This window comes from Triturus cristatus, chromosome 6 (assembly GCF_964204655.1).
Source record: "Triturus cristatus chromosome 6, aTriCri1.1, whole genome shotgun sequence".
Classification (NCBI taxonomy): domain Eukaryota; kingdom Metazoa; phylum Chordata; class Amphibia; order Caudata; family Salamandridae; genus Triturus; species Triturus cristatus.
In genome coordinates this window covers 827,086,954-827,106,427 of record NC_140589.1, presented here as the reverse complement: position 1 = coordinate 827,106,427, position 19,474 = coordinate 827,086,954, and the positions used below count along the sequence as shown (strand labels likewise).

At 50.0% G+C, this 19,474-nt stretch overlaps 1 protein-coding gene across 4 annotated transcripts in view; it reads right to left on the bottom strand.

The window, feature by feature from the left end:
- The window catches only part of NOX3 (NADPH oxidase 3), a 777,582-nt gene that overhangs the window by 329,743 nt on the left and 428,365 nt on the right, over nt 1-19,474 (bottom strand). For all 4 annotated transcript variants that reach the window (XM_085611433.1, XM_085611430.1, XM_085611432.1 and 1 more), the window contains one exon: nt 17,870-17,962. In XM_085611433.1, coding sequence (XP_085467559.1) covers nt 17,870-17,962 — 93 coding nt within the window. The remainder of the gene's footprint in view (nt 1-17,869; nt 17,963-19,474) is intronic.

The window sequence follows — 19,474 nt, the reverse complement described above, 5'->3', positions numbered from 1 at the left end:
TCATCCTGCGAGGTGGCTTGTTGGATGGCTTCCAGGGGAACAGCCGGCGGCCGTGCCTGGGCCACTACGAAGTGGATGTACTCCTCAGCTACGGACGGAGTGGGACGTTGGGTAGCTTCGGGGTGCCTTGACATGTAATCGGCTGGGTTGGCCGACTTCCCTGGTTTGTGGACAATGGTGAAAGTATATTCTTGCAGACGTAGTCCCCATCGTTCGATGCGGGGTGGCATTTTGGAGCGCGGGTTCCCAAATATGGTGACGAGCGCTTGGTGGTCTGTCACCATGGTGAAGTGTTTTCCATATATGAACACGTGAAAGTGTTCGCAGGCCCATACTACCGCGAGGCTCTCTTTCTCGGGTTGGGAGTAGGCCTTCTCCGTGTCGGAGAGACTTCGGCTGGCATGGGCCACTATGTGACGCTGGTCAGTGTCCTTATCGTATTGGGCTAGGATGGCACCGAGACCGACGGGGCTGGCGTCCACTGTGATCTCAGTTTTTCGGTCCGGGCTGAAGTACGCCAGACTGTCGGCTTTTCCCACCGCTTGTTTGATGTCTCGAAATGCTCGCTCGCACTCCGGAGTCCACTCAAATGCCTGGCCTTGTTTGGTCAGTCTCCGGAGGGGGTGGCTGAGAGTGGCGTAGTCTTCGATGTACCGCGAGCAGTAGCTCGCCATCCCTAGGAAGGACCGCACGTCGCTGACATCCCGTGGACTCTTGGTATCATTCAGCGAGCTCACTTTGTCCGGGTCCGGCTTCATCCCTGCACCAGAGAAGACGTGCCCGAAGAATTTCAGCTTTTCTTGATGGAATTCGCACTTCTCTTTGTTGAGAGTTAAGTTTGCGTCCAAGAGCGCGTGGCAGACTCTGTCGAGGGCTGTGTCATGAGCTTGAATGTTCGCCCCATACACTAGGATGTCATCACTGTAATTCAGTGTGTTGGGGATGTGATGGATAGTCTGCCGGATGGCTTCTTGGAATATCTCGGCAGCTGATGATATACCAAAGTTCAGCCTTTTATACCGGAACAGCCCCAGGTGCGTCGCGAACGTTGTGATGTACCGAGAATCTTCATGGAGTTCCAGTTGATGGTACCCTTTGTTGAGGTCGAGTTTGGAAAACACGCGCGCACCATTTAGTGCGGCTATCATGTCACTCAGATGGGGTCCTGGGTGGCGTTCTCTCTCGATAGCTGTGTTGGGCATGCGCATATCCACACAGAGTCGGACTTTCCCTGGAGTTCCTTTCTTCGGGACGATCACCACTGGCGATACCCACGGCGTGGGGCCCTCTGTACGCTCGATGATGTCGGCTGTCAGGAGGTCTTGCAGTTCATCTTCTACAGCCTGCTGAAGGTGAAAAGGAACCTTTCTGGGATGCTGGGCAACCGGTCGAACCTGTTCATCGATATGCAAGCGGATCTGGCCCCTATTCATTTTTCCGAGTCCTGTGAACAGTTTTGGGAACTTGCGGACGGTGTCACCATCATCGGTGACGCAATAGAGAATTTCAACCAGTCTTAGCCGTTCGGCCGTCGGGAGGCTAAGGAGACAGTCCGCTTCCGGCCCCTCGATGACATGTATCACCGCTGGGACTGATGTCGTTTGGTGCCTCAGTACAGTCGGGAATTTTCCAAGACACGGAAGTGGTTCTCTGGACATCCAGGTGTAGACACGGACGTGCGCAGGGTTCAGTCGGGGGCGAGGGTTCATCTTCCTGTATTCAGTCACTGGGATGTAGTTCAGCGACGCACCGCTGTCCATCACGAACTTCGTGTTGTGGCCACCAACACTGATGTCCAAACGGGGGTATTTTTTGAGTTGGTCCGGGTCAGCGATCATGTTCGCGTACTCCACCGAATACTCTTGTTCGTCTGAAGATGACCCTGATTCACGAGATGGAGATCTCCTTGACCACCTGGACGACCGCGACTCCCTGCTGGAATGGGAGGACCTTGATGATGATTTCTGGCGGACATGCACTGCTCGTACATGGTGCCGGCGGGTGTCTCTTCTCGACGACTCAGGCGCGGTCTTGTCTTTGTCTTTCTCACGGCGGTATTCCCCGCACATAGCTTCAAAGTGATGACTCCGGCCGCACTTGCGGTATTGTTGCCCCATGGCCGGGCATGTCCCGCTGTGTGGAAAGTCATATCCACATCGGTAGCACCGTCTCGCAGCCGATTTCTTTGCGTGATCGTGTCGCTTGCTCCTCCTTCCCGAGTCAGGTCGCCGATGTTCTGGGTAGCGGCGGCGCGAAGATGGTCGGGCATGTCGCTCGCGCTCTTTCGACCCCCGGCGGGGACGACTAGTGCGCACTTGACACGCAAGCTCCTTGCGCTCCGTGCACCCTGACTCCATGGACTTGGCATGTTCCTCGGCCTGGTCGTGCACTCTTGTGAGTTCTTCTATTTCGTCCAGTGTGTGGGTCTTCTTTAGCAGTTTTCGTCGAAGTGTCTCCGACTGACAGCCGTCAATTACGCGCAAGCGTATGGCATCATCCGTTGAGAACGATTCGAAGTCGCAGTGACGCGCTAGCCGCCGAAGCCGCGTAATGTAGGCGGCCATTATCTCATCTTTCTCTTGTCGCGCCCGCTGAAACACATACCTCTCATAGTCCACATTCTTCTTGTGTATGAATTTTTTATCGAGGGCTTCACGAACTTTGGCGTATGTTCCTGCATCTGCTGCGGGAATTTCCTTGATCATCTTGCTGATATCTTTCCCCACGAGATTGCGGAGTGCAATCAGCTGGTCCTCATCCCCGAGTACCTTGGAGCCTTTGATGTAGTCCTCAAAGTCCTCTATCCATTCCTCCCAGCAAGGGCCCATACTGCTACCGACGACGAGCGCCAGAGGCTCCGGAGGGCGCAAATGCGACAGTCCCATGACGATTGGCTTCGCGTCCTGACGGGTCGGCGATCCATGGTTCGACATCGTGTGCGCGATTCACCCCACTTCCGTCAGATCAGGCGGCTTCCCAAGTTCGTTGTGACTTTGCTCGTGTTTGTTTGTTCACTTGCCTGTATTAGCTCGTGCTTATTTGCTTTGCATTGACGTTGGTTCGTGCTTGCTGTTTGTAATCTTCTTTCACCTTTGCTTTCGCTTGTGCTTGTGTGCTTTCACACTCGCAGTGGACTTTGCTCGTGCTTGTTCGTTCACTCGCTTGCATTAGCTCGTGCTTGTTTGCAGTGGCTGGCTTGTGCTTGTTTGAATTTTTTTTTTTTCCCCTCTGGGCGCCTGACTTTAAGATGGCCGCCTATTTATTTCAATGGGGATGTCCCTCCGAGGCTGCCTGACTTTAAGATGGCCGCCGGGTCACTGCACACGTGGGGGCCTCACACGAGGCTCAATCCTTGCTTTCTGCCTGCCGCAGCGTGTTGGAGCTTCACTCACCCACTCCTGGAGACTGCCGCTTGCACCAGGTAGGGAAGGCTTCACCGCTGCTCACACGTGTATCTTCTTATTTCATGCGCAGGGGGGGGCTCTCATGTGTCGAGATTGCCTTCTACGAAGCACTTCTCTCGCGGGGGGGGTTCCTTGAGCCGGATCTGGGCTTCCCCTTCTCATCCGCGTTCACCTCTGTTATCTGCAGGCCCCGGGTCAGACTCCGGGTGCACCGCGTGTGTGTCAGCGCTCCCGCCGTCACCTGCCACCACTCGGTCTCCGGCGGGTCGTTCACGTCGTCGGGTCCAGGAGAGTCTGCTGCTCATCCCACCCTCGTCGCCAGCTGTCGTGTCCCCCTGCGTCGCCCTTCAATAACGACAGACACGGTAGGTACAGGGAGGCTTCTTTATTCTTATCCTCCACCTTCAGTGTCCCTACTCTAACTGCCCCGTTTCCTTCTCCTAGCACCTCCCGTTCCCTCGCTCCACCCACGCTCCGCCCTCCCATCTACTAGACCGCACACTAGTACAGGGCTATTTGTCCTATTACATGTGTTTGCACCAGTCCTATCTGATTCAGACCTACCGTTTGCTACTCTCAGTCCATACTCTAGGCTCAGGGTGTTTATTTGAAGCACCAATTGCGACCAGTTCTTGACCGGAGGGAGGTCTAGAGGCGGTACTGACCGCTTCAGGTCCTCCTCATTTGTCTCTGTTACATTAGCTTTATCTAGGAGCTCAACTGTAACATTGAAGTCACCTGCTATTATTAGCATAGAGTGGTACAGACTCTCGTCCAGTAGCTTTTCCAGTTGTTTGGATATGGCTGATGGTCTGCCCCCCATTGTTCCTCTCGCATATATGTAGTAAATCTCAATGGGTTTGCCGGAGCACCCCTTGATACTGATCCCCAGAATATCTGGGCTATCTATGCAAAAAGGCGTGATTGTGCAGCCCAGAGCAATCTTAATCCATATCAGACCCCCTGCCCGTCGGCCTTTTCCCTTGGTAACTGCAGGGCAGCAGTAGCCCTTATATAAAGGGGCTATACTCCAGGTCTCCTGAAGAATACATACATCAAAGCCCTCTATAAAGTTGTTCCAATGAGGAGGAGAAATTTTACTACGTAACTCTGCCACATTCAAAGAGACTATTGTGAAATATGGGGTTGATCATGGGCTAGCATGCATCATATTGCTCGGGCATCCAAGCTGACTGTATTTGGGGACTGTGGCTCCATTCTTGTCATTAAGGCTTGTAGTTAAAAGTCACCCTGAGCCCTAATGTCGACTCTACAGCCACTTATTTGTACCTGCCTGATCACCCTCCCTAGGCAGGGTGGTGTCTGCATCCTCTCTGAGATAGAACAGGGTGTAAGCTCTGTCTGTTTGGTGGGGGGAATGCCTATCGGCCCGGTAACCATCCCTGGGGGGTCAATCAATGGCCCCCAGGGTTGACTCGTGGCCTAGCCTGTCTACAGTGCAGAAGGAGTTTTCATTTGGCTGAGTTGAAGCCATGAATTGTTGGAATTGAATATTAGATGAATCAAGTGAGCAGGTTCTGAACTCTAGGATCAAGAGATTTTCGGCAAGGTCGTCCCCTTTGAGCAGTAATTCTATACAATCAGTGGGCATATCAGGGGCCATGCCCTTACAAAATCATCAGGAATCAGAAAGCGGCATCCTCTTACATAAGGGATCCAGTGTGTTGCTTTATTTATCAGTGATTCTTCTCCTTCATACCCCGTCTGGGCTCCTAGTTTGGGAACACTTACCATAAAGAGTTTCCGTGAAGACAGTGGAGTGGGTGGACCTTGCTTCTTCAATTAGGTTAACGACCTTGCATGAGAATTGCTGCCGCCGATCTAAGGCCTATTAAGTATAATTTATCATTACATGGACATATTTGTTTTGTTCAGCTCGAGATGAACTATCACTCAACTATTACACACAAGCAAACTGCGACCATGAAAATGTACTACATGAGCAAACTGAAAACGTGTGAGCTATCGAATGCTGGCTTCACTGGTGTAGCATTACTTATTATGTCATGTCACTCTCACTTATTTCTCTTTATGCCATCTGGGACAGATGCCTGCACTAAGGATAATTAACTGTTTATTTAGGTTATGTTTGTTTTAAGTGTGTTTGTTGCCCGTATCTTAAAGAGATGATGATTTTGATACTATAGGAGCTAATAGCATGACTGTTCAAATTCAAATGTGTTTTTTTCTGCTCTATTGTGATTACTGATATGAATCTTATATTCATATTTAAAGCCTGGCTCAGGCTAGACGCGCATGGTACCAGTAGCAGCTGCTACCGGTCGGGAGAGGTGAGGCGGGCAGCAAGGAAATGGAGAAAAAAACCACTCACCAGGGCCGGCCACCACCTCTCCTTGGTCCTCTTCTTCATGTCTCTGCTGGGAGCAGGAAGCAGCAGAATGTACCCGGGCTCCCAGGCTCCCCATACCCAATCACAACGCTGCAATGCAGAATTGTGATTCGTCTCAGCGCTGTGGTTCGGCACTCAGACGGGGACTGGGAGGCTTTGCAGGTTCCTCACTAGGCTGTGTAAAGCAAGCCTGGTGCGGAAGATGCAAAGTGTGCAGTCCTGCACTCTTAAGGAGAGCAAACCACTCCTCTCCTTGCTCTAGACAGCCACACCCTGCACCGCCCAGAGAGCCTCTGACTTCAATAGGAAAATAAAATGATAATAACGATACATTATTGTGAGAAGCTGGTCTGGTACAAGCTGTCAACTAATGTAAGTGGGCACCTTGCGCCAGTCCAGACAACCCTCATGGTGATTTGAGGTCTTAGACAACCTTAGAAAGCTATCCAAGGGGTAGCTGTGGAGAGCAGCCTTCAGGCTTAGTCTTGAAGGAGTGTAAAGCAGCTTGTTTTACCAGTATAAAATCTTATAGCGTAGATTAAATAAAAAAAGAACCACACAAAGTATTTATGAAAATATGTATTTATGATATAGCTATCTATTCGTTACAGTATCTCCCACACGGAGATAGGCATAAAGCACACAATAATTTAGCAAAGAAATCACAGTAAATAGCACTAATACATAGTGGTCCCGGGGGGGGGGGGTGACCATACACAAAGAAAGTGGTATAAGAACCACAACTCGAGTCAGGACAATGTCTAGAGGACGTAGAATTGCTGGTGACCCACAGAACCGTCCAAGGTAAGTAGATAGCCCCACTGAGACCGTGTGCTCTGTGTCAACACGTCCGCATGCTCCGTACAAGTCTATGTGCAAGTCGTGGTTGGATTTTTAAAGATTAGAGACCCTTTCCAGCGGACCCTGAAGAAACACTGTGGAAGATAGAAGGTTGGAGAGCCACCCCACCCGTTGATACCATGGTACCCTAGTTATCCATCCCAGGGAAGCCATGTGTATAGGTGTGAAGTGACGTCGGAAACTGCTGTTGAACTCAATGGATGACTTCAGGAAAGAGCCGCTACTGGAAGAGGAGAAAGTGTCCGGAGGAATCCAAACGCGGATTCTTGAACATGAGAAACTCAAAGCAGAGGGGACAGAGCCTATGTCACTCAGGGGTGACCAGGTGACTTGGAAGACGAATGCCCTCTGATGTCGGGTGCTTCAGGGAAGATGTCGATGACCTTGACTCTGCAGCTGTGAGGACCAGTCGATGCTGAGGATGACCAGGACCCAGATAAGAGCTGTCCCACGAAGGATGTCGAGTGATGAGGGGTCAGTGTCCCTCGGGAGCACCAAAAAGCCTTCACAAATGCAACCCACGCAGGAAGTCGAGAAGGCGCAAAGTTGGGACCAGTAAGGTCCAGGGGACTCACCACAAGCAGGGGAGTCAGGGTAGGCCCGAGCAATCAGTGGAGCCCAAAAGAAACAAGTGTGACCCTCAAGTAGACCCACAGATCGGAGGCACTGGAGTAGCGAGAGGACCTCAAGGAGCTCACCAAACAGTGCAGGCCACGATGCACACGATGTGGTGTGGCCGAAGGTTCTGGTCACTGGAGGTGGTCGAGGTTGGGGCTACTTGGAACCCGAAGATCTTATTGACAACAAGCCTTTGCAACTGCAAAGGGGACGATTTACTCAGGGGTTCGGTTAACGAAACCCCCACGAGGACTACTGGCCTTAAACTTTTTGAGAGGGTAGAGCAGGCCTCAGGAGCTGTGGAAAACCACCACTTATGATGCACAGCCCACGAAGTCCGTAGGAGCTCAGGATCTGCAGTACGGTTGACTTAGTTGCGGTACCTGCGAATGTAGGGGTGTGACTCCTTCACTCCAAGGGAGATTACTTCAGTTGTCCTTGATGCTTCACAGGCCTTGGAAGGTTCCTGTATGATGCACAGGCACAGACGATGCAGTAGACTGGAAGGAAGATGAAGTCCGGCTCAAACAAAGTCCAGCGAAGTCCAGAGTGCCCAGACAGTAGAAGTGCAATAGTGTCTGATCTGACTCTTATACCACGGCGAACCTAGAGACCTACACCCAGGTAAGGCCTTAAGTACCATAGAGAAAGGGTTGGGAAGATTCAGGGGACCCTCCCAGGGAAGAGTCTGGACAGGGGGGAGGTTACTCCCATGTCTTTTGTCCAGTTTTGCTTCAGAGCGGGAGCCAACGGCTCCCAGAACTGGTTTGAACTGGACTATGCACAGGAACACCAAATGTGCCCCTCATGTAGACTTTCTGGCGCTGGCAAGTGCACCCACCCAGCCCTAATACACTAAATCCTGTCTGGGAGGTGGTCAAACCTCCTTGTGACAGGATGCCTATTGTTCCACCTTCCCTCTGCTCGAGCTTGGCTCAGCAGCAGGAGGGCAGAAATGTGTCTCTGGTCGACAACAACCATTTTGTGCTGTCTGGGTCAAGAAGGCTGGTACTGGGAACACTGAGAGCCTAACGGAGGGCTCTTCCAGTGCTTGGAATTGTACCTCCCACACCGTTTACGGTGTGGGAGGTATGATTCCACCATGTTTGGTACCAAACATGATAGGATTCGTTGCAACCGTTTTTTAGATGTCATCGCGGGAATACTCTATATAGTATAGGGCTATTTCACTGACAACCCGGGAGAATGGACTCCGTAGGCTGCAGGGGTGTCCTGCCCATGCAGGGGCACCCTCTCACTTAGAACCAAGCACCCTGCCCTCAGGATTGTGAAGGCCTGCTATAGGTTTTAAGTGCAGTGATCCTTAGATATAGTAAACCTATATCGTTAGTAAGTGGCGCATGCACCAACTTACACAGGCTGTAATGGCAGGCCTGTAGTTCCAATTTGAATAGCCTCCCATGGATGGCATAATACATGCTTTAGCCCATGGGGGAACTCTGGGGTACTTATGCCCTGGGTACATGGGTACCATATACTAGGGACTGACAAGGGCACCCCAGTATCCAATCTAGGATATACCTAAGTACTGAACTTACCAATTTAGGGAGAAAGCAAATCGACTGGGGTCTTGATTAGCTGGATCCCAGTCAGACTAGTCAAAAACAGCATCCAATCAAGCAAAAAGTGGGGGTAAGCATAAGAAGCAGATCCTACTTTCCTGCAGTTATTATCATTTTATTTTTCCTCTTGAGCAGTGGGGCGACACTCACCTGCCTTAGCGGAGGAGCCGCCACTGCATGGTACTGTAAAAAGAATGTAATAGTTACTTCTTGTCAGTGCACGTGGATCTCTGCCAGTAGTCTCACAGTCTAGGCTCTGTGTTTCCTTTACTGCAAGTATTGTAATTGACCTATCCGTGAAGTTATTTACTGTGTCCTATTCCTAAAATAGTTGGGTTTTGTTGCACAGTGTTGTACGGTTTTTTTTCAAATCCTTTATTAGGTCTCATTTGACAGCCCAAATGCTGTCTAACCTTACGTGAGCACCACTGAAAGAGCTTTAAAAAACTCTCATGATAGGGGGTTTTTACTCGGCCCGCAAGTTGATAGCCTTCAGTACAGCTGTTGATTGGGCAGATCTGCTTCCACTGAAAAAGTGTGTGTGTATTCCAGTTGTTGCCATGAGGGAAAGTTTATGCTCAACACAGCAGGCCTGAGTTGGCTAAGGTGACAGGGTAATGATCAGACCTATAAGCCGATATATTAGATATATAAAAAATTATGACAAAGTTAGTAGATCTAATTTTTTTTAATTGTGTATGGCATATATTAGAGCAAATAGGTATTTAGGAGTGGGTTTTTACCATGCTGTGTTAAAGCAGGTGGGAAGCTGTTTGATAGTTGAACTCCCAACAAATTATCATAGTACACAATGGCTTTGGTATTGATTACTTGCTTTAACAAATCCTGGGGTTAGAAGATCTCCACTATTAGAATACTTTCTAGGCCCTATTAGCAGGGGTTGTATATTGCTTTGCCATTTGTAATCATGTACATATTTTCAGTTTGAAGACTGTAAATGTAATAGTTGTCTTGTGGGAAATTTTATGTGAAAGGCCTGAGCTAGTTATGGTGACAAGCCAGTGATAAAAACCACACATCTGATTAGTTCATTGATAAAAGTTACATCAGATGCCCTAGGTATGACCTGTTCATTAAAGATACAACAAACAGTATTCCAGACTTAATTTACCGTAAAAATCATATCTTAAAACATTTAGGGCCATATTCACAAGGAGCTATCGCCGAATTAACGGCACTTTATCGCAGCCAAAGTTGTGATAAATTTACCTCCCCATTCCCAAGCTGGTGTTAACCGCCCACAGCACCAGTTTACCCTGCGATAGCAGCCACAAAAAACATCGCCACCGAGGACCCCCGCAACTATCGCTAATGAGATGCAGAGTGTGCGTTCCCGTGCCAAAGGTCGCGACCACACCACTCCTCAACATTCTCAATGACCAGACAGATCTGTGATAAAAACATAAAACAGGCGATAAGGCGCGATAGCACCAGGAAATCTACACCTGCTCTGACCTGGTGTTAAGTCAGATGGTAGCCAGCCCCACAAAAGGGAGACCAGCCCAGGGCCACATTGGAAGTGCAACAGATGTCAAGGAGCCACCCATCATGCGGCCCGGGCACCCAAGAGGGCCACAACACCCACCGACACCACCCCAGGGTCCCATCCCACACTCGGAACACCCCCCCCCCCGGACATCACACAGAGGAAGCGCAGACAAAGACAGCGGAACCCCAGGAAATGTACCAGCCGCCCAGACCCAACCTCTGACAATGTCACCGTTCACCACAGGCTGAAAGGGACAACCATCCCACGCATCCTGACCATCATCGCCCAACAGGCCTACGGCACCAACACAGCGGACAACCAACATCCCACCCCACACCAAGCTGCGGGCTTGGCTGCAACTGTTGGCCCCTGGCACCCCCCAACCAACACCCGCCAGAGTCGGAGGAGTCTCACTGCCAGCCACATCCAAGTCCATCACACCTGTCCTGGACATCAGCATCACCCTGGTACCCCAGTATCCATATGTCCAACACAATGCCCAGGTCACGCCGGAGACCAAGCAAGGATCATTCGCCAGAGCAGGATGCATGCACGTGTTGGGGGCAATCCACAGCACACATGGTGACACAGCACACAATCACCGCAACAAAAAGCACAGGTCCCACCCCAATGTGCAGACAACAACAGAACACCGTGGAACCTACAACAATGTCGCCTTCAAATACACAGCCAGTGTGCATGATTCCTTCATCCTCCGACAGTCCATCAGCAACCAGCGTTCCCAGGATGGCACAAAGGGAAATGCACAGCCCCTTGGCAAGTTCCAAATGAACACCCCACTCACCTCAACTCCACAACCATGCAAATCACAACTCTGGTAATACGTCACAAAATCACAACCAACATGCACAACAACATGCCCACCCACCAGACACGACAGAACAACTCACAATGGTTACCTGGCCAAGCCGTAAACATGAGCCGTCAACTGTATGGCACCTCAGCCACACAACAGCCGAATGTGGGGAGAGGTGGCAAACAGGCATGTGTGAAGGGTGCAGTAGAACCTTGATTGGGAAAGTACACAATGCCAAGAGTGGCGGAGATGTGCTGGACAGACCGCAATATGCAGCACACACCCATGTCCATGGCGACATACACCTCTGGTGTATGGAGTGTAGTGGACAGTGGACGCAACCATGTCACCACAGCCAGTGGGGGACCTCATGGAAATCTTGCCTGTTATGCCCCCCCTAAGCGTGACCAGAGTGGGATGGCCCGGTGTACGCCACGCCAGCATAGGAGTGTGAATAAGTAGCATGTAGCCCTGGGCGTGGTCCTCTTCCGGAAAGCCCAACGTATCTGCCAGGGCGGTGCCTCTCACCCCGTCATGGAGTTGCCTGCAAAGCTGTGCGCCTGCCGGACCACAAACCCGTCAGGCCTGCCCCTGCACAGCCAGGCCTCACTGATCACCTGCCGACACCGGCGTGTGTCAAGGAGGGCCCACCATGTTCCGGCTCAAGCTCCAGGCCTGAGTCCCGCGACCTTGGCAGCCTCCTCAGACCATCACGGCCTTCACGACATGGGCCCGCTTGAGTCCTTTTTCGTTGACGTACTCTACTGCCGCTCAGACCTACTCCTCGGCCCAGTAGGTCCCATGTGTGAAACTGTGTCCTGAGTCATGAATGGCAGTGACCCCAAATCCGGGCCACCGGCAACAGCACCAGACTCCCTTCAATCAGTGTGGCATAGTTCCATATGAGCTTCTTGTGACACGTGGTGCCACTAACCCTGTTCACCGCCAGCCGGCGACACATGGTGCCACTAACCCTGTTCAAGGCCAGCCGGCGACACGTGGTGGCACTGAACCTGAACTACGCAGGCCGGTGGGGCCATCCAACCTATGCCGGCGACACTCGGTGAATGAGCCGTGCTGACCGCTGCCTTAGGCCTACACCACGGTCAGGTAGGTCACACATTTGGAACTGAACATCGGTCATTCAAAAGGCAGAATACATGTCATTGCACGCACGGAGAGGTGTAAGAGGATGACGCGTTGCAGTCCGGAGGGAACAAGTTCATCGTTACGGAGGTTTTTCGAACACTACCGACAACTGCCCTTGTGTCACTAACTCTGTGCCGTGCCAGCCAATGACACGTGGCTGTAGGCCACTGCTGACCACTGCCTCAGGCCTACACTGCAGTCCAGTAGGTCAGAGTCTTCATTTTGCAATGGCTGAGTTCGTATCAGCGTACCGGCATCATCGCAGACAGCATCCCCTCTCAGCTCCTTTGCCACTAAGTCTGTTCCCCGACAATCATGGACACTCTCTGGTCAAACTTTGGTGGCGTCTGAGCCTATGGCCTAGGGGGCAGTTTTCATCATGTAGCTGATACCTAATTGGTGATGGCAACGAGGCTGTCGCATTCCACTCGGCGTCATGCCCTGGAGGACACCTTCCACTCTCCCTGGATACCCTCCGCACCATACACCTCGTACATAGATGATGACCCGCTCAGGTCGCATGGCCCATCTGACTGCACCGCAAATCACCGTCCCGTGGTTGGGTGCCTGTGCCGACCGCTGTGCATCCGGGGTCAATAACTCTGTGCTAGTCAGGTCCGGGACCCCTTCTTCTGAGATATTGGATGGCCCCTGAAGCGTTGGCCTTGGTGTCATCAACGCCATTTCTCTGTGGCCCTGCGCTGTACGCAGCCTCTGGGCCCAACAGCGTCCCACCAGGGCTCACACACAAAATCGAGTCCTGACCGGCCCGGATGTGGCATCACCGCAGGAGGCACATGCCACCACTGCAAGGACCACCTCCAACAGCCATCTGCCATAGTCGAAATGGTGGTCCTGACAGACTTGCGGAGTTGCTCAGACCTGTCGTGGATGCCATCATCGGCCTGATACCCTGCTCAGCACTCCAGGTGCCAGTGACTTAGTGCACCGCAGGCCATTGTCCGTTACTGATTGAGTTATGAGGTGTGGAGAGCTTGCGCAGCTATGTCACTTCAAACAGTGTTGAGGCCCTGAGAAGTTGATGGGGAAGATGATGCAGGTATGACACACCCCACTGCATCTGCATCAGGTGTCTGTCTGAGGGACACGTTTTGAGACTTTTTCTTCACATGGGCGCGTTCATCTCTAGTATCCCATGCCCAGTGCACTGCAACTCACGGACACTTCTGTTTGCATGTTGGCTGTCCTCTGGACTTTCTCCGGCTTCCTCCATGTTGCTCAGCAATTGACTCTTTTATGCATGTGTTTACTGTTTCCGTTGCACTGGTATCTAATGTTCAAGTGGTTGCCAGCACCAGGCATTCCGTGCGGAATGGTTTACACCAACCCTACACACATCCAGCACAGGCGTCACTGTACATGTGGCCCTGCCAATAAAGGGGCCGGGCGCATGTGCCCGTAGCCAGTTCAACATGGTATCTGCGTGTGTCCCTGTGGTCTTGTTGTATGCATGAGGACCCTGGGCCCGACGCCATTACATTGTGCTGTGTACTTTGGATGCAGACGTGTCACCGCAAGCACCGGGTTGGAGCTTGGTCATGTAGCTTTGTCGTCCCCCACTCAATTCGTAAGGGGAGTGGCCAGGGCCGTCATATGCAGAGCCAAAATGGGTGTGTGAATGGAATTTGAGCGCCCCTGCCGTGGTTCTGTACTGTGACTGTGCAACTGCATGTGTCTCTATGGCAGTGTGGGTCTCCTTAGTGGGGTGTTGGTGGCCCCTGAAAGGAGATGGACACCTACGTATGTGTCCTGGTTCGCCTTCCATGGGTTGGGACCCCACCCACACCTGTTGGTCCACCTCCTTTTGGCATGCAGGAACATGGCATTGGAGTGCGATGTGTGGGTGGGTGAAGTGTCGTGAGCCAGCCGTGCTTGTGGGTGCTTCCTGCTGTGTGGTCTGTTGCAGGCTGGGTGTTCTCCTCTGAGTAGCTTGGCTGTCCAGGTCCTGGTGGTGGGTTGCGTGGGATATCCATGTGCTGCTGTAGGGCGTCGGTGTCGCCGGTGGGGTGGTCCTCTCCGGCATCACTGATGTGTTGTATTCTGTGCTCTGCTGAAGGTGTTGTGTGCCCCTCTGCGATGTGAAGGGGAGGTGCGTATTGACTTTGCGTTAACATATATGTTGGCGCATTGTGCAGGATTACATGCTGACTGTATGGCAATGTACATTGTGACTGTTTCGGGGTGCTGGATTCTTCTGCGGGACAGTGTACATTTGGTCTACATGACGGATGTGATTTCGTATGCGTACATTTCCATTTCACAGTTTCCGGCTCCGTCAGATGTAGTGGGCATGTTTCTGTGCATGTGCGGAGCCAGTTGTGTCCTCTGTTCTGCAGTGTCGGCTATGCGCGTTGTTCCTCGTTGTCGTCAATGTGGGTGTGCTGTTCGTGCTATGTGTGTGTGCTGTAGTGTGCCAAGGGGATCGGGCACATGGACCTGGGTGATTGTGGGTGTGCAGTGTGCTACACCTTGTTGTGCCTGTATGCCATTGTGCCCACTCCCCCCGTCCCCCCATTCCCTGTTGATGTTGTGTCAGGTCCTCTTGAGCTGTGTCCGTACTCCCTACTCCTTGCACTGTCTCCACACTGATGACTGTGGCCTGGGTTTCCTTCAGCTCCTCCGGTGGCGCTGGACTGCCACCTCCTGTCGCCGTAGCTGCCTTCCTGTTGGCAGCGGGTTTGTGCCTGGTTTAGGTTGTCACATCATGCCGGCACCTATTGGCCTCCTGGAATGACCTCCTGGGCACTCCGACTGCAATTCAGGTGGTCTGCTAGTGGGTCAGTTGCTGGTAGTGTTCTGTCACCTCCGTGACGCTGGTCTAGTTTTCCTGCGGTCTGCACCCAGTCTTCCTCTCCCTCTTCTCCTTGGCCTTTCCTGACCCCTTTGTTCCTTGCTGGTAGTCTGTGGGGGTTGTGGGGTTCGGGGTGGCCCCTGCGCTGTGTCAGGGTGCATCCATGTTGCTACGCACTTTTGATTGTTTTTGGTGTATTTTTTCTGTGGTTTTTATAGGGCATAGTTCCACCAGACGTGTGGTACTTGGAGGCCTGTGGCTGGTTTTAGCTACTTTTTATACCGCCGTTGGCCTCAACGCATGTTTTTTTGCGTTTGCGTATCGCATTTAGGCTGCGTGGCATTGATTTTGATGCAGACATTTGGCGCGTTATCTGGTGACTATCGCATGCTACCGCCTTGTTGTGAATCCCACGTTGTCACGGGGTTATTTTCCCGCGATGGGCTGCGATATTGAAAGTCGTGTTATGCTACTCTTACCGTAGTTATCACATGTTCTTGTGAATATACCCCTTAATGTGGATTGGTCTTACTCTGTGTGAAAGGATGTGGATGGGCATTTTGTCACAGGGAATCTCGCAGACTGCTGTACCAATGATTCTGATTGGCTCATTGAGAAATATTATGCCAGACCTCTGGTTTGTTTAGTATGAAAATCTACGACAAAAGCAAAAAGCCTGGCTAATTTATTGCGAAGAACATATTTTAAAGGCTTTAATGGTGGAGTTGTATTACACTGTGTTAAAGCCTGTTGACAGGCATTTTGTAACCTGTTTCTTACAGATTATATGGTAGGCAAGGGTGTTTTGTGTTTATTACCCTCTGTGACAAATCCTGGGTGTAGAAAATTTGCACCCGTAATATACTTTTCAAACCATTTTAGCTGGCGTTATATATTGTTTTCCCAACCGTTGTTTTCTACATATTTATAATTGTGTGACTGTATGCCTAATTTAAATGCTTATGATCAGTACAGTACTGTTGAGTTGGGTATGGGGACAAGCCAATGATAAAGGCTGTAGGCCTTATTGGTTCATTGGGAAAAGTTGACAGACCATAAGTCTGATATGTTTATTATAAAAAGTCACGACCAACAAAGGAAGTAGGCCTGCAACCATGATACTCTATGAGTAATACAATTGTAGGATAGCTTCTCACTACAATGTTTATTGAGTGAATGGAGAAAATGGGTTCCACTCCTTTAATTCCAGTGGATTTTTGCTTTTTGACAATCTGTTTTCAGACTTTACTGGACTGAGTCTCACAATCCAGGTCTTACTCACCGTAAATTCTGTGCAATTGGACTCGGAAATCTACCCCCCCTCCCCAGTGTCTGTCATTTAAGGTAAGGCCTCTGCTTTGCAGCTAGGGTAAGAGGATATTGGCTGGTTACAAGCGAACATGTGAGTATTTGCACATTGTGTAGGTGGAGTATGCGAGACTACCGTCTAAATCAGCCCAGTATCTGCACAAGGTAGCCTGCCAGATAAGGGAACTTTCAGGGATTGGTGCGGACCTAATGTAGGCCTTATAATGTGAGTGTGCATTCATAATGTACATGCGTAATGAATATTGATAAGACTGAGTTTTACTGGTATACACTTTATGGGTGAAATCTTGGCCACAGCAGCGTTTTGCCCCATGTAGGCCTAGAGATACCCGTCGGGTATCAATCCTAGAGTAAACAAGTACAGCAAGTGCAGAACCAATGTCGTTTTTGTGATAACTGTTCTGCAACTTGCTTTTTGACGATCGTGAATGGACTTGTGCTATTTCAATTATGGGGCAGCTGCTAGAATCCAATTCAAAAACACTGTTATCTAATTATTGAACTTGATAGCCGAATCACCAGATCTGGTACTGGACGTAGAAATATTAGTTTGGCCCTGAAATATGATGGCCTGGCAGGCTAGTGGGTTCTGTAGCACAGAACCCAGGTTGCCCAGAAACACTAGGAACACAGTGGTCTGATCCACAGGGATACAACACAATCACAAATGTTACTGGATTCAGCACCAACTTTGGTGAGACGAGGCCCAGCACTACTGCCTCCCGTAGCCAGCCAGCAGATTCCAATGGTGACAGTTTCTGCATGCTCCTCCTATATGGTCAAGTGTGAGTTACATACTGGTCAAAATATGTATGTTGTGGTTGTTCCACCTGGGCAATACCTAGATGATACGGTGGCATGCCGGGTGACGCCACCAGGTGTGTTGGAAGATAATGAACCAATTACGTTTGGATTACCTCTCAGGAAACATGATGGGCGGCCATTTTGTGGCCAGTGGCAAAGTGGGCAAGGGACCCACGTTTGTGTTACCTGATTGCTGGCAGATGACAAAAGAAGATTCTGGCTACTATTTCATTACTTTTAATAATGATACGGTATGCTATTTACACAACAATGACAGTTTCTGAACTTCTACGCATTGTTTTCGCACAGCATTATCAGCGTATTTCTTTTTAACATTAGCTTGTGACCACAACCGCTTGAGTGATCCCCTGATATTTTCTGACATACTAATGTGGTACAGGCATCAAAGTAGGCCATAAGTTACGTTTTAGTGTAATGAAAAATGTGACTGAAATTACTCACAGTGGGATAAGTATTAAAAACGGCATGCCGGCACACGATTAATTAGAAACTGGACGTAAAAGAGGAAAGGAGCATTTAAGTTGCTAATAAATTGCCGGTTCCAGTATGGTCCCCCCCTCCCCTCCCCCCCCCCCCCAACCTGCGTTTACCTTTGTAATGACAACTTGCTGCTGGGAACGCCAGAACCTAATTATCCGTTCGCACACGTAGAGCACCATAGGGCCCAAAATCCATTTCCAAGACTGGAAAAAACAACAAAGAAACAAAGCATCGTAAAATACAAATGGCTGCAGTCCCGAGAGTCATTAGTATGTTAGATTAAACAAATCTAAAAAATAAACCTCCCATATAATGCTAAATGATGTGCATGTCTCTACAGGGCTCTAAATTGTTTTTCCAAAATCAAAACCTTATAAAGAAGCGTGTGGAGGGCTGGGATCCGAACTCGGGCATATTAACAAGAGCCAGCGATAAACTGGCCCCACATAGTGGTAGAAATATTATCGCCGGCTATCGCTGAAAATTATCGCCTTGATAACGCTATATTAACAATACATAATGCTATGGCGATAATATTTCAGCGATAGCGGTGTTTACCATGGAACATCGATGGTTTTCCAGCGATGTTCCATGGAAAACAGCAATAACATTGCTGATACGACCCTGTGGTCGTACCAGCATAATCCATCTACCATTATTAGTATGCCTTAGTCTGGAATTTAACAGATGTTAAATTCCAGCGTTAAGGCCGATGTAGCGCGATTTTTTTTATCGCTGCACCTCCTTGTTAATATCGCGAAGCTGCCTTCGCGATATTTTCATGTGTTGTTTTCACAGCCACGCCTTCTTTGCATCTCATTAGCGATGAGAGGCTGGGAAAAAACAGCCTCTACATCAAAGAAACACGCGCTAGCGTGTCCTTGATGATATTGCGATATAATTATTGCCGCTTATCACCCGAAAATGGATGCTAAAGCTGGGATAATTATATCGCCATCCCTTGCTAATATACCCTCAATATTTTGAAAAGGTTATAGGGGATAAAATAGAGTGAGATACCAACACCTGCCAACTCGTTTCCTTGCTTTTCGGTGCTACACCTCTCACGCCCTAGAGTCACTACTATCATATCCCATCAGAGAGCACTGAGGGGCATATTAGCAAGGGCTGGCAATATAATTATCACCACTTTAGCGTCCGTTTTCGGGAGATAAGCGGCGATAATTATATCACAATATCATCAAAGACACGCTAGCGCGTGTTTCTTTGATGTAGAGCCCGTTTTTTCACAGCCTCACATCGTTAATGAGATGCAAAGAAGGCGTGGCTGTGAAAACAACACATGAAAATATCGCGAAGGCAGCTTCGCGATATTAACAAGGAGGTGCAGCGATTAAAAAAATCGCGCTACCTCGGCCTTAACGCTGGAATTTAACGTCTGTTAAATTCCAGACTAAAGCATACTAATAATGGTAGGTGGATTATGCTGATATGACCACAGGGTCGTATCAGCAATGTTATCGCTGTTTTCCATGGAACATCGCTGGAAAACCAGCGATGTTCCATGGTAAACACCACTATCTCTGAAATATTTTCGCCATAGCGCTATGTATTGTTAATATAGGGTTATCATGGCGATAATTTTCAGCGATAGCCGACGATAATATTTCTACCGCTATTATCGCTGGCCCCTTGTTAATATGCCCGTAAGTTCCCACATGACCAGTGAGCCCACTTCCCTCTCTACACCTCTC